This window comes from Pyrus communis, chromosome 9 (assembly GCF_963583255.1).
Source record: "Pyrus communis chromosome 9, drPyrComm1.1, whole genome shotgun sequence".
Taxonomy (NCBI): Eukaryota; Viridiplantae; Streptophyta; class Magnoliopsida; order Rosales; family Rosaceae; genus Pyrus; species Pyrus communis.
The window spans coordinates 1,743,989-1,759,102 of NC_084811.1; the positions used below are offsets into that span (position 1 = coordinate 1,743,989).

The window sequence follows — 15,114 nt, forward strand, 5'->3', positions numbered from 1 at the left end:
GGGAGGGGGGAAGAGAGATTGTGAAATCACAAGTGGTGGTGGTGGTTTTGGGAGGGGGAATATAAGAAGTGGCGGCATGTTGGTTTGTTGGGGGGGGGGGGGAGTTTGAATTGAATGGAGACTCGTCAAGTTTCGGTGATTACACGTTGGCACTGACTTCGTCTAACAATAAGAAGCGGATTAAGGGGTATTATATAGGGAAAACCGAGACTAGGCAATTAAGAAGACCATAGCATAGAAAAGCCTCTCTCTCATCCACTTTGAGCTCAATAAACAGTAGTTGGGGAGCGGCGAGAGAACTTTCCACCATTAGAAAACTGGTGGGTGCGCAGTTCATGCTTGGACAACGACTCAAGGAAGCTTTCTCTCATTACGAAGTTTGCTATTGATACGGAACTCTGAATGTTTTTTGTCGTATCACTATTTTGGCAGGATCTGGTTTGCACACGTTTGTGCTGTATTTGGGGCCTCATGTGGCTCTGTTTACCATGAAAAGAAAAACCTTTTGCTTTGGAATGAAAAGGAGGAGCTTCTGAATTAGGGTTTTGCTTTCCTTAAAAGTAGGTTAAACGTGTCTTATAGCGTACGCAACCCTAAACCATTTTCGCAGATAATGAATTAGTGGTCCAAATTTGATATTAATCGCCATTAGGTCATGGCATCATCCCAACTCAAAGATTTATTAATTATACACTCATACTTTTGAGTAAACAATATGGTTTTTAGTTAAATTACATAACTATACAAGCTCTTTCTAATAAGGATTCTGTGTTACTGTACCAAAATCAAGATGAAAGGGTTTTCCTTATTGACCATGTATCTATCGTATTGGACAATTTTAATTTTGGAGCAAATGAATGATAAACAATGAGATATCTAAGAGGGACGATACTATCCACACATTCTTTTTTACCTCTCAAATGCTTCTTCATAGTTTTTGTTCTTTTATCTACTTCAATTTATTTAATCCGACGATCGAAATTTGAGAGATGTGTGTGAAAATTAATTAAAAAGAAGTGTGAATAGCATCACTCTATAAGAATATATGTGACAAATAAATAATCAATACAATAGTCTTTTACATATCATACTTTTGCTTCAATAAAGCGAGATACCTGCTATGAAGTGGGTCCCGTCATTACAAAACTTTGATATTTAACAGGTGCTTGAATAGTTAACACTATTTTTCTATCATTTCTAAAGCTCTTCTCTTTTTTATTTTATTTGGTTGCGGCTACTGGAAGCTCTTTTGTTACATACATACATACATACATATATATATATAGATATAGATAATAGAGTGTATGTATAGAATTATTAATTTAATACGAGAAATGCTTGATCTATTTCTTCCTTGTCTGCTTCAAATGCTTCTATCATATATCAAAAGTAATCTAAAAAAATGGTAGTGGAAAAATTATACATTTGGTACCGAAACTTATATACTGATACATTTGTACTGAAACTTATATACTGATACATTTGGTATCAAAACAAATGTATCACTACATAAATTTCGGTACAATTGTATCGGTACATAAGTTTCGGTACAAATGTATCAATATATATGTTTCGGTACAATTGCATCGGTACATAAGTTTTGGTACCAAATGTCTCAGCACATAATTATAGTATACATAAGTAAGTCATATGCATATACATATATATAGAAAAATTTACGCACAATAAAGAATAGATGATAAATATATATATGGGATAGGATCAAGTGTTCAGTGTAAATGTAAAAGATAATAATTCATTTACTTAAAAAACAACCAAAACCTAAAGTTGAGTTAACCAAATCACATTATATATACTAAAACCCAGTTGAGTTTTAGCACTGTTCAGTAATAGTAAAAGGGCGGAAATGCCCTTTATTTTTTTCTCTGGTTTCTCTTCTCTTCAGTTTTTGCCACAGCAAATTGCCGCTTTTAGCCATTACTTCCACGTGTCTGTCATCGATGCATGCTCTATTTGGTCTGAGTCTTCTTTGTTTTTCTCTTGCTTTCTGTTGCTTTCTCACAAATCAAGATCTTTCATGTTCTTCTCGAGCTTACCCTTTGTCGATCTCACTTTGTGGTGCCTTGCCGATTACGGCTTGCTCTGTGCCTGTCAAGCCATAGAAACCATCGTCGATCAACTCTCTATTTCGAGTTTATCCTGTGAATTTTTGTTTTCCATTCCACTACCGTCTCTCGTTTTGTGTTGCCTCTCTGATTCTGACTTTGTTCGCGTGTGTCAAAGGATAAAAACCGGCTGAAGTCAATTTTCTGAGGCTTGGTTCTGCTCCTTGGGTTGCTGCCCTGGAGATTAAATTATCAAAATTCGGTGTTCCACGTTGCCGATTCCAATTGGTCGTTGCTGAGAGGATCAAATTGGTGAGTTTCGAAATAAAAACCTTTTTTCCTAATTGATTTCCTTGCTTTTGCCAATTATTGTTGGCTTTAATGCATGTTGATTTTTTATTTGGACAAGGATTGTCTGTCCTCCCACTTCTGGTGCCCTCCTGTTTTGTGTGGTCATAGTTAAGCCACGTTAGCATTTTATATTGTTTGTTTTTATAGAGATAATAAGACAAAAATGAATAGTAATATAAAATGTTGACGTGGCTTAACCATGACTACACAAACAGGAGGGCAAATATCCTTGTCCTTTTTATTTTTGGTAATTTTGCTTATGTGGTTTGCGATTTTTGTTCTGATTTTGAGGTTTTGATTTTGTTGTTTCTAGGTCTTTTTGCTTTCCTATTTTTGAGTAAATTATTTGTGATCATTTTGCATTTATCAAAATTAAACTAGGGGAAATTGGTCTCTGTGTTGTGCCAAATCTTTACAATTTACATTTGGCCTAGTTTTGTGGATTTTATTTGGTCTGTGTAGCTATTTTTTGCCTGCTTTTTCTTAATCTTATATGCTTGGGTTATATATTGTGGCTTTCCAGTATTTTGATTTTGTGGGCTTTAACTAATACACAATTTGCTCTGAGTCTGAGGTAGAAGGAAAAGAAAGTCAAGTATACGAATGAGTTAGAAAGTAAGGTGTGACTATTTCGAAGCACCTGTGACACTGCTGTTATATTTTGGGTACGTTTTCTGTCCTGCTTTTTTCTAGTTTGGGGATGCATTGATAATTGTTGGATTAAAAATGGATTTTTATTTTTTAGGAAGAAATGAGAGGAGTCGTTGGAATTTTAGAAAGCTTTGTGTTTATGCCTTTTATGTGACAGAGGGAATACGGACATGGAGAGGAAGAGAGAAAACATTAGTTTAGATTGCAATTTTAAAAGTTTTTATGATGTTAGTGCTGGAACCTATGTATTTTGTTGGGAAATTGATAATATGTAAAGTTATTAGGATTTTGGAAAGCTTTGTCTTTCTCAGTTTTATCTATCGGAGGGAACACAACTCTTACGTATATGATTTCAAGTTTTCCCTTAAGAAATTCAAGCTCTGTTGAATACATGAGGTGTAAGAAACTGTTTGGGATATTTTCAAGTTTTTATGATTCCTGAAAAAAAGCATGCTTAAGAGTAATTATATTTTAATTTTTATTGAATTCAGGTAACCATCTTTAGTTTTTTTGCTTTGATTTGAAGAATTTCTTACCCATGAAAGCCAGGGCTTCCTGTTGAGTTCTTAGTTTTTAGCATTGTAGATGCGGGTGGTATAAATTTTTACTTAAAAAATTGAACTCGAAATGAAAACCCAGGTGAAAAAACATGGAAACAACTCTTGCGTAGAAATGATTTCTGGGAATGAATTTTCTTGAGATTTGATCCTAGCTATTTGATAAGAGTCAGGTTTTATAACTCAAACCATTTCCAATAACTATTTGGTAATAGGATGAATAATGAATCTTAAAAAGTGAGTTCATACATATGAAATCATGTTTAAGCTTACTTTTTTCCTTATGAATATTTCAGCTTTGATCTTTGATTTCAAATATGTGATTTTGTCTAATTCTTTATGATCCTCAATTTCTATTGTCGTAACGGACATTCTTGAATCACATTGGTTAACACCAAACAAATAGTATGTGTCATATTTCTCTTTTTCTATTCCTTTACTTTCACACAGAGTTTTGTTTGAATGTCATCATTTTCGCAAACCCTTATACGCCCTTGATTCAAACTTCATCGTTCTTTAAATATTTGTATGAATTATGCTCACACGTTTTGTAATCCCGCAGCAACACGCGGATACTATTTCTAGTGTTTACCTGGATCTGCGCGCCTTTTTATTGTATAAAAATGAGTTTTCCCTTCCACGTTCACACAGGAAAAAAGATGAGAGAAAGCAAGGGAGAGTGTTGCCAAAACGAGAGTTGGAAATTGGCGTTGGAAAAAGACGCTCTAGGCAGTGTGTCCGACCCAGACTTCATAGAACTAATAGCATGGTCGGAAAATAAAAACATAACTCTAAAACGTGCATGTGAACATCGAATTCTTCATAATCTATGCTGAAGTAGACCACTGTGCTCACCGGTCGCTCGTTCTTTTTTCATCCTTTTGTTGAACAGAGAAGCGAGAGCGAGACTGTCTGTGCCAGTCTTATTTAGACTGATCTCCAAGGAACTGGGTCTCGATAGAGCTTCTTTAAGCAGTCAAGTTCCAGAAGAATTCGCACCAAGAACACAGCAGTCTTAATTCGCCTCCACGATCGAAAGCTTTTTGTTTAACTAGTATTTTCACAGGTGGTTTTGTGAGGAATTTTTTGGTCCTCCAGTTTTCAGGGTCGTGTAAAGTTACATTGTATCGATTTTGTTGTGTAATCAGAACAGTTACCTCAGGTGAGAAATCTATAGGAATCAAATTCCCAATTCTTTGGTGCAAATATATGCTTTCAGAGATTTGCAACCCGGCGTAATCTTAATCAAAATAAAACTTGAGGAACGCTTAGCAAGTATTGAAACTGGAGAGGGAGGGAACTGGATCAAAAATAGCCTCCTCTAGTTGATCATATTCTTGAGTTTTAAGTCATCTTCAATTAAGCCGGCCAAAAAGTTATAAGCCAAAACATGGCCCGTTTTGATATAAAATTCATCTCCTATGAAGGGTTAGGGCAAACAAATTTGGGACCCACCAGACCAAAATATAGCCAACTGGACAGAAGGCTAGGCAAACATAGTCAACCAACCAGCCCAAGTTGGGCCTAGCTGTGCTGCTAGCTGACATCATATAGCCTTTTTTTTTTTTTTTTTCAAGATGAAATTTAAAAATTCTAATTTTTTTTCCTATAAATACCTAAGTCATTTCTACACCATTTTTAACATCTTTTTCACCCTTCCATACTATCTTACCTCATTTTAATGTCTAAGTTGTTAACATGCAAATAAAATTAAAATATTTAATAACATGAAACTTAAAACAACATTTAGCAACAAGTGGCCCTCAAAATATGTTCAGAAACCTAATTTTAATGTGGTAGTTTAATTTAATTAATCGATAGTCACTCAGTACTACGGTATGATGTTATTCCTCTTCACTTGTGAATGAGAAGTCTTAGGATCGAATATCGTGAATGGCTAATTCGATACCAAATTAGGTTGCCCATTGTGTGGCTTAGCTGTGACATCCCACATCGCCCAGGGGAGTGATTCTTAAATGTATATTCCCATCCCTACCTAGCACGAGGCCTTTTGGGAGCTCACTGGCTTCGGGTTCCGTAGGAACTCCGAAGTTAAGCGAGAAGGGGGCTAGAGCAATCCCATGATGGGTGACCCACTGGGAAGTTGCTCGTGAGTTCCCAAAAAACAAAACCGTGAGGGAATGGTAAGCCCAAAGCGGACAATATCGTGCTACGGTGGTGGAGTGGGCCTGGGAAGTGGTCCGCCCCGGGCCGGGATGTGACAGTTTAGTATCAGAGCCAATCCCTGGCCGGAAATGTGCCGACGAGGACGTCGGGCCCCTAAGGGGGGTGGATTGTGACATCCCACATCGCCCAGGGGAGTGATTCTTAAATGTATATTCTCATCCCTACCTAGCACGAGGCCTTTTGGGAGCTCACTGGCTTCGGGTTCCGTAGGAACTCCGAAGTTAAGCGAGAAGGGGGCTAGAGCAATCCCATGATGGGTGATCCACTGGGAAGTTGCTCGTGAGTTCCCAAAAAACAAAACCGTGAGGGAATGGTAAGCCCAAAGCGGACAATATCGTGCTACGGTGGTGGAGTGGGCCCGGGAAGTGGTCCGCCCCGGGCCGGGATGTGACATTAGCCGAACTTCTCCTCCTCTCAATGTAAAATATATCGTTGTACTAAAAAAAAAAATCAATTAACCGATAAAATTAAAAAAAAAACTTAAAATAATAAATTATTGAGGAGCTAAAAAACAGTCTCTTTTAATTAGAGATTGTATATAAATATAGCCTGGCATTGTTGATTAAAAAATAATTTCTTCCTACAATTCAATCAATCATCTTTCAATTTTATTCTTCAAGCAAATAGTGCCAACGAAAAATCAAACTCGAGACCTCGAGTGCACAATTAAGCTCAGATACAAACTCTCGTATATTAATAAACTTCAAAACTAAGTAGTAAAACTCTGTTACTAGTGAATATAATGTCCTTTATTCACCATATTCATACCCCCCCAACGGAAAAGGACATCTGTTTGGAAGATAACAAACGATTTCAGACTCCGAAAAACATGGCCATGGCGGCTACTATAAGTGACAACACAACCCAAGGTACCTTCATATACTGATATACGTGTACTGCTGATGCTTCCAGACTCACATATGCAAACTATTTTGGCATTTGGCTGCTATTATTCTCGTTCAGCCTAGCAGCGGCCGCCACCGAAGCCGCCACTCCAGTCGGATGGGTAGTCAGGTATGGATCGTTTCGCATTTCAGCACCAGTCACTCCCTCAGCATCTCGACGTGTTGCCGGTTTGTCTGCCGGTAACTTTGAAGTTGCATTCTGCAATACATACATAATACTAAATGTCACTCATATTCTTTTCCAAAGTGATCAAATTATTATTGAATTTGCTAACCGCAAGAATGTCAGCCAGTTTGGTCTTCTCCTCGTCCTTTGTAGCCCGAGCATTGAGGGTTGCGGCAGACTGAGCCGCAGCGGCCACACCACCAGGTACTATATTGGTGCGGCCAGTGGCTCTAACCTCGGCCGCTTGAATTGCAGCGGCATCACTCCACTCAACTGGCTTCTGTCCGGCTGTCATAGCCGTGGCCTCCAGGGCCTCACCAATGGTGATTTGAACGGCGGAGCCTCCGACAGGATGCATAGTGTTTGGTGGTGCCAATGGAGCTCGCTGGCTGTATTGCCCCACAACCTACCCTTCACAAAGAACATACACAAACGCATATGCATGTATTATATATTTTCGTTTCCAATGTGCAGGTGCAACTAAAGCAAAATGAAAATTAAATTAATAGAGTCACCAACGTAAGAAATAATTTGACAATAATTTGTTATAATTTTATTAATTTGAGTTCAAATGTTTGAACAAGGTTGTTTCACCAAATTTATCTTATTAGCTTGTATATTAGTGTTTTTTAAGAACAATAATAACAACAAAGTCTTATTCTAATATAAATGAGGTCGGCTATGTGAATTCTATAACGTCATTGAGCTTGATTTTGCACTAAGTCCACCGTTAGCTCCAAGTCTTCCGTTATACATAATACGAAGTACTTAAGTTTTTTGTAGAATATATAACACTGTTTGGCCCATGCTAAATCATTTACTTTTTGTTTAGTGTTTTTTCATTTCTATTTTCGTTCAAAATTTTCAAACTTCCATGATTCTTTTTTATAATAGTACATGGTTAATTAATTTTAAGGTCAAACTTTATACCTCGACCAATTCATGGATTTTCCTTTGCTTTTCCTGATCTACATGCATTTGATTTGAATCCGAACCCTAGAACCAATCAAGAAGGAATCGAACAAAGGAACACTTCAAAATCAAATAAATTAAAAAATTGAATGTAAAATTATATATAAGCACTTTGAGTTGTTAGCTATAGAACTCAATTGTGTGCATATAAATATACTCTATGCAAGAAATATACTGAACCTGTCCACCGATCGACTCCGTTATTATACGGCGTCCCGGAAGATCAGCCTCCTTAACGCTAACCCCGCCGCCGTCTCCTCCAACATCCGCTTTCACGTCACTTGAACCGACAACAGCCGCCTTCTCATTCTGCGTAGCGGCGGACTGGATGACTGCAGCAGCACCACCCTTGACGGTCTGCCCCAACACAGCATTTTCTGCCGCCTGGATCATGGCGGCATCCTTGGGCGTCACCACCTTGTCCGCCAGCTGGGCGCCCTGAACGCCGGGAAACACATCCCCATATGTCACCGGCTCCTTCTGATCTTCAGGTTTCCGCGGCTGTTCTTGGCTCATTTTTCAGATCAAAAGTATTGTTTTTTTAATATATTTTATGGAATTGTAAGAAGAATTTTTTCGTGAAATGTTTGATATTTAGGTTAGAGAGTAGAGAAAAGCATGGAGAAGAAGGGGGAGGGGGCTTTTAACGTACGTGCATGGGGAGAGATTCAACATTTGGACACGTAGAAATGTGGCAGGATTTTGGGTGGACAGCATGATAGTGTTTGAGAGGAGTTGGCGAATTCGTAGGTGAATTTTGTTGGTTTCAAGTGCTTAGGTACATGGTTAACGTGGAGACAAATGGCATTGGGACGAAAAAGATGATGACTCGTTCCAGGTAGTAAGTACCTTGACCTATTTATTTCGGCTCTCAGCTATGGCCATGGGTGGAGAAAATTTCATTAAGGCAACCTGATTACGTGGATGGTATTAACATTGTACAAACAAGATTGGATCTATATGAAATATTCATGAAGCATGAATACAAATACACATATGCTGACACGACATAATGATATTTAAAATTTAAAAAAAATTAAAATCTGATATGTCATAGATACGACAATAAAAAACATTCAAATTCAAGTCCATTCAAGTGTAAGGGTTATATTCCTTATTTCATTAGACGCAAGCTCTTTGTATTCATCAACATTCAATTAAATCTTTATTTTTTTTTATTATCTTCTTCTCTTAATTTTTCATTTGAAAGTGTAATGGTATCTTAAAAACTGAATACTTGTATTCAACAAGTATATCCAACAAGTATCGTATATGATAAAAAATAGGATACCAATACGCGACTAAACTAAAATATCCGTGTTTCATAGCAAAGCATATTATTCAAAGTTGCAGCGATTGACGCGAGTTGCTCTCGAAAATAAAGTTGTTTAAGCCCCTCATCGAAGCCAAAGCCAATCTTTCCCTAGCTGCTAGGGTTTCAGCTTGGAAAATAGATGGAACGTGTTCGTATTTGACTGAAGCGCCCGCAACAAAGTGTCCTGCTGAATCACGAATAACAATTTGCCATCCTTGTTTTGGAGAAATTTTTCATTGTGACGGGAATATGGGTGTTACACCGCGTGTTTTTATATAAGTTGTTGAAAATTGTATTTTTTAAGTTATTAACTTTTTAACACACATATTCCACCATTGGTATAATAACACGTGACGTACTATTCCGTATTCCAGTCATACTGAAAAATCTCTCCTTGTTTTGCTAGGAGCCCAATTGAAAACATAAAGACTATGAAACCAAAGTTCACCTTCACTCTTAGGATAGTATAACTTTTCCAAGAAAGCTAGTGAAGTTTTCCACCAAAAGGCAGCCATGATCCGATTGAGGTCATCGCAAAAATGTTCACTCATCATGTAGAGAGGAACGATTGTGCTTTTACTTTGACGAGAAATTTTCTGTGTGCCCTAAAAACGAGGTGAGACACCGCATGTCATAATACAAATGAAGATAAATTTTTCTTTTTTAAGTGTCCTTCCAATTGTATTATAATAAGTAGTGTATCGCTCTATGTTCTGAACACAATGAAAAATCTTTCCACTTTGACAAGTTACTCCGTACCCACCGCACTGAGAAGTTTGCTCTTCCAGCACTGAAGCCTTTTCCACACTCTCTCCTTAATATGGCTGAAACAAGAGCTTGATCAGTTGATCCCTAAGGCTTGATCAGTCCCCTTCACATTTCGATTGAAGCACACTGCGCTCGTCTGGAGACTTACCCTCTGCCCAGAAGCCTGCTCATGGGAATCAATAGTCATTGCTCTAGCCCATTACCCCATTATTTAACAAAAACGAGTGATTTTGCTTTCTTCACAATTAAAAATTTCTTCCTTCACAACGCTTTCAACCTGTAATCATATCCAAAACCAAAAACGTGTTATTATTTTCACATTTATTATTTATTTACGACACTTAGTGAGAATGGTGCCACAATAATTTTGGTGTCACATGCTTCACAAGAATTTCGTGTGTGGATTTACCAATCTTTGCGTCTTTCGAGAAACTTCCGCAATGACTTATAACGAATAAGTGGTAGATCACCCAAAAAATGGGAATCCGTTTTCTTGAGGGCCTCCACGATTGTAATTACACTTTGAGCTCACTAAACATGGGCTCAAGCAAGCAAGGCCTTCAAATTAGACCCATATATCAAAATCATATAATAAATCCAATCAGAGGCCCAGGCCCAGATCTTTCTTCTTCCTCCTTCGTTCATTCCCATTCATTCATTCAGTCAGTGAATCAACTGAGCATTTCAGCTGACAAACGAATTCGGTCTTTAGGTTGTCAATCTCTCTCTCTCTAGATTCTCTCTCTATAATCTCTGGTAGGGAGGCAGAGATAGCCTGAAAGATGGAAGGTGAGAGAAAGCTGTCGGCGGAGGCGGTGGCGATATTCAGAGAAGGCATAGGGTTGGTTTTGTCCCGGTGGTCGGCGCTCCAATTGGCCATCGACAACGAGTGGGGCGGCCGTGGCTCGCGCCAAAAAGCGGAGCAACTCGCGGCCGATGCCTTCTCCTGGTTCACTCAGTCTGCAGGTATTCAAATCAACTCACTCACCTCAACTATGGGTATGTTTGGGAGTGCTATTAAAATAAGCGCTTTCAGATCACCAAAGTTCTTTTGACCATGTTTGGCAGAAAAAAAAAGTGCTTCTGGGTGCAAAAAGCACTTGAAGTGCTTTCTGGAAGAAGCACTTGCCATTTGAAGTGCTTTTGGGAGAAGCCCTTGAAATTTTATTAGAAAATTTGATGTGCTTCTAATAGAAGTGCTTATGAGCAGAAGTGCTTTGAAAAGAATCCACCTTTTTTTGTTTCTGATGGTGCTTATGTATATGTGTTGATTGATTCTATTCAGAGATTCTATACATTGATGATTTGGAAGATATTCTCAATGAAGCTATGATTTCTCTCAATACAATGATAGAGGATGGCAGCATTGAGGAGGTAATGCTCTTCAATTGATAAGTACCCATTTCAATTTTCCTCGGATTTTGTTTTTGATTGGAGCGATAATCTAATTCTCATAATTAAACTATACTACGAGGAGGAGATTCGAACTTAGGTGCAGAGGGGTAGCACATTGCCCTAATTTTAATTTAACTATATACTATGGGGATGGGAATCGAACCTGGGTGGACAGGGGCAGATCACATGGCGCTAGTCAACTTGATTTAGCGGAAGCCTGGCGATTTTCCTTTGATAGCTATCATTTATGTATATCTGCATATTTTTGCTGCAATTTGGCTAGTTTTTTTATATTGGGGATGCGGTTTTTCAGTATTGGTTTTCTGTCTTGATGATGTTTGTAATCCGTTTTTCTTCTCTGGACATTTACAGGTGGCTGAAAAGTTAATGTTTATGTATGAAGACTGTTTGACTGGCAATTTCAATTCTGTTGAAAGTTTGAGAGATGCCAATCATCGAAGAGTTGCCGTTCCTCATGTTAGACAAGTGAGTTATACTCAATGCCCTTAGCTTTTAGCGGATTTGCTTCAATTCGATAATTTTCTTTTGAGTAGACATAACAAAGAGGCTGTGTTATTCGATAAATGATGCACATGTTATTAGTTATTACCACTAATGTGTTGTAAGTAGTCAGTTCTTCATGAGTCTATTTGAAGAGGGCTTATAATTGTTGGTAACGTGATCTGAATTAGACGTCAGTTAATCGTTTAAGTATCAAGAGTGATACTGGAAATTGTGCTTATTAGTTGACAATCACAGCTCCTGATAAGAGATGAGAGGCCTCCCGTTCCATGATTATTATCCTCTCGTGCTATCACTTTGTTTTTTTTTATAACAGATGTCTAGGGCTAACTCTAATCGGAGAGGGAAAAGGTGGTAATTATCTTTATATTGCAATTCGTGTGATGAAGGTAGCAAGATCTTATGATGTATCGTCTCATATTAACATACTTGATGATTTTTTAGGTTGTCAACTATTGTAGTAAAGAAATCAAATCTTTCAACTGCTTTGCGAATGCATTTTCTTCGGGAATTCAACTTGTGTAGCTCTGTCCTATTTAAGAGAAATCCTTCTGGACATTGGAATTATGGGAACAATTCATGCTGGAGAACCTTTCTTGGTCATATGCATGCTCCAAAGTCATGAGTATGATAAATTGAAATCATATTGCTTACATTTCTTTTCGTTTGCTTCCTTATCATTTCAGGAGAATGAAGATGACGACGATGATGATGACGATGACAACGAGGAAACTGATGGTTCATCAAACATGATGGTGGACACACCAGAGTCCCAGCCAAATTTGGATCCAGCAGACACGACGAGCAGTAAACCAACTCCCAAGCCAGTAGCTAAAACAGAAGATGGATGGGAAGTAGTTGGAGCAAGACGTAATCGGGGTAAAAGGAATTAGGTTGAACCCTAAATTGTGTGTCCTAAAAAATTTTGTATTTCGCTCCGTCGAGTAGAGTTTCTATCTATTTTGTTTGATCGTGTCCGTAGCTGGTTGGTTAGTCGAATTTCGCCTGTTTTCCCCTTTACTTTTTCTGAGAACTTGTAGCACAACTACATGATTGTATTGGAGTTTCTTTAGGTACCGTTTGGTATGCAGATGGGACGGAACGAAGATTCCGTGCTATGTTTGGTATGTGCAGGATGGAACGGGACGGTTGTTCTATTTTGTGTTTGGTAAGCGCATGGCGAATGAAATCAAAACCTTAAATGACTAACTTACCATTGTTCTGTCTGTTTTTTGGTGCAATGTTTATGCGATGGGATGGCAATGGACGAGACATTTTTTTAGTTGTTTATATATTTGAACACATATATGCTTATCTATGATATATTAAGTGACATAATGTTCATTAACATATTATCAATGTTCTCTTAACCCGAATATGACCCGAATCCAATTATAATGAATCGTATATGGATTGAGCCCATCCGATCCAAATCCGATCTGTTTGTAGGTTTACGCCGATGCTACTTCTGTCCCAACAAGTACATCAAATGTACCCACATATAGTCCAAGTTTTGTTTTAGTTGGATAAAGAAGCGAGTATCTCCAAATCAGATATCAATTGCAAAACATCGAATTCAAATTTAATGACTTATGTGACAATTTGATATCATGCATTTGGCTGGGCTCATTAGTTGGAGCCAGATTTGTTCTTATAAATATCTGTTTTTGTCCGATTGTCATTTTTGACATCTTGTTTGAAAATAGGAAGTTGAGTTTCCAAGTACATTATTGATAGATTAGGCACCTGTAAACAGATGTAACGTCTCATCATATCATCAACCACCAAATCTATTTTAAAATTAGCTAGTCTTGATTAACTTTTTGCCTATACGAAAGCATGATTTGCTATTTAACAAGTACCAGCCATCAATTAGGAGAGTGAGCACAAATTGTCAAATTCCAATGATTTTGGCAACGTTAAGTCTTCATGTCCGCCAGTCAAACCGCGTCACTCTGCAGTAACACACAAAAAGAAGAACCGTTGTATTGTATTTCTTTTATTTATACTCGTTGTCTCATTCGATTCTCTGTAAAGCCGTATAGAATCTGTTGGACACAAGTTTTTCTCCAATCATAAAGAAAATATGAGAGAGCGGAATTTGTGCTTGGAAAGTTGGTGCCTATATGCTATAGCTGGTAATCATACTTATTGAGCTCCACTTCCAACTCTTTGAATGCATCCACCGTTTTAGCCGCAAACTTCACCGGCCCTCTCAAAGATAACCACCACCCTCCTCCACAATCTACGACCACCAAACTCTAGATATATATATATATTATAAAGCTAGATTTTAATCTCTAAACAGGATGAAGTTTAGAAAAATGTTTTATACAAGATTAAAAATTGATTTTAGTCCCTAAACTTTATTTAATGCCAGCATATGTATTCAATGTCTCTTTTTTTATTTATAATTTTATGAATTTAAATTTTATGAAAATATTATAAATTTTAATTCTCATTATGGTAAGCATCTTATATAAGAAAATATTTTCGTAGAGATTTTTCGGTACACTTATGTTCTTGCATATTTTCTTATTTGCCACTAATTCATTACAATATATTTAGGTATGAACATTTTGGTACATTTGGTTAGTATAATATGTTTAGATACGGACATTTCGGTACACTAATTTAGTATAATATATTTAGGTACTGACATTTTGGTACACTAGTTTAGTATCATATAGTTAGGTACGGAATTTTCGGTTCACTTATGTTTTTACATATTTTATTCTGTGTCACTAATTCACTACAATATATTTAGGTACGAGCATTTCGGTACACTAATTTTATAAAATATATTATGATATGGACGTTTAGGTACACTAGTTAGAGAAAGCTAAATAAAATTAATGAATTAAAATGTGTCTAATAATAAATTTAAAATTTAATGTAATAACATTAAATAAGTTATCTATTAATATAAAAACAAAAATATAATATGAATTTGAATTAAGTACACAGTAAGGGACTAAAATCAATATTCAATCTAACAAAAATATAATATGAATTTAATGTGTATATATATTGGAAAATTCTATTTTAATCCTTGTCTAAAATTACTTTTTGAATAAAACTTGTCTAAGATTAAAAACTAATTTTAATCCTTGGCATTTAATTGTAATTTTTTTTTAATATTAAATAGGTTGTAATAATTATTGAGTTTTTTGTCTGTAGGTTATATTTGATTCCCATAAATAATAAAAAATTTATTTATCATTGATAGTTATTATTAAGTTTCCATAATAAGAAAAGT

General features: G+C 36.9%; 2 protein-coding genes across 2 annotated transcripts; one reads left to right on the forward strand and one right to left on the reverse strand.

Moving 5' to 3' along the window:
• Nucleotides 1-6,473: 6,473 nt before the first annotated feature.
• LOC137745613 (late embryogenesis abundant protein 47-like) lies at nucleotides 6,474-8,441 on the reverse strand. Its single transcript, XM_068485591.1, has 3 exons — nucleotides 8,036-8,441; nucleotides 6,993-7,289; nucleotides 6,474-6,916 (listed from the first exon to the last, which is right to left on the reverse strand). The coding sequence occupies exons 1-3, from the start codon at nucleotides 8,369-8,371 to the stop codon at nucleotides 6,740-6,742; spliced, it is 810 nt and encodes a 269-aa protein (XP_068341692.1). The 5' UTR covers nucleotides 8,372-8,441; the 3' UTR covers nucleotides 6,474-6,739.
• Nucleotides 8,442-10,621: 2,180 nt separating this feature from the next.
• LOC137745612 (uncharacterized) lies at nucleotides 10,622-12,982 on the forward strand. The gene is made up of 4 exons (XM_068485590.1): nucleotides 10,622-10,904; nucleotides 11,224-11,312; nucleotides 11,706-11,819; nucleotides 12,542-12,982. The coding sequence occupies exons 1-4, from the start codon at nucleotides 10,721-10,723 to the stop codon at nucleotides 12,746-12,748; spliced, it is 594 nt and encodes a 197-aa protein (XP_068341691.1). The 5' UTR covers nucleotides 10,622-10,720; the 3' UTR covers nucleotides 12,749-12,982.
• Nucleotides 12,983-15,114: the final 2,132 nt, after the last annotated feature.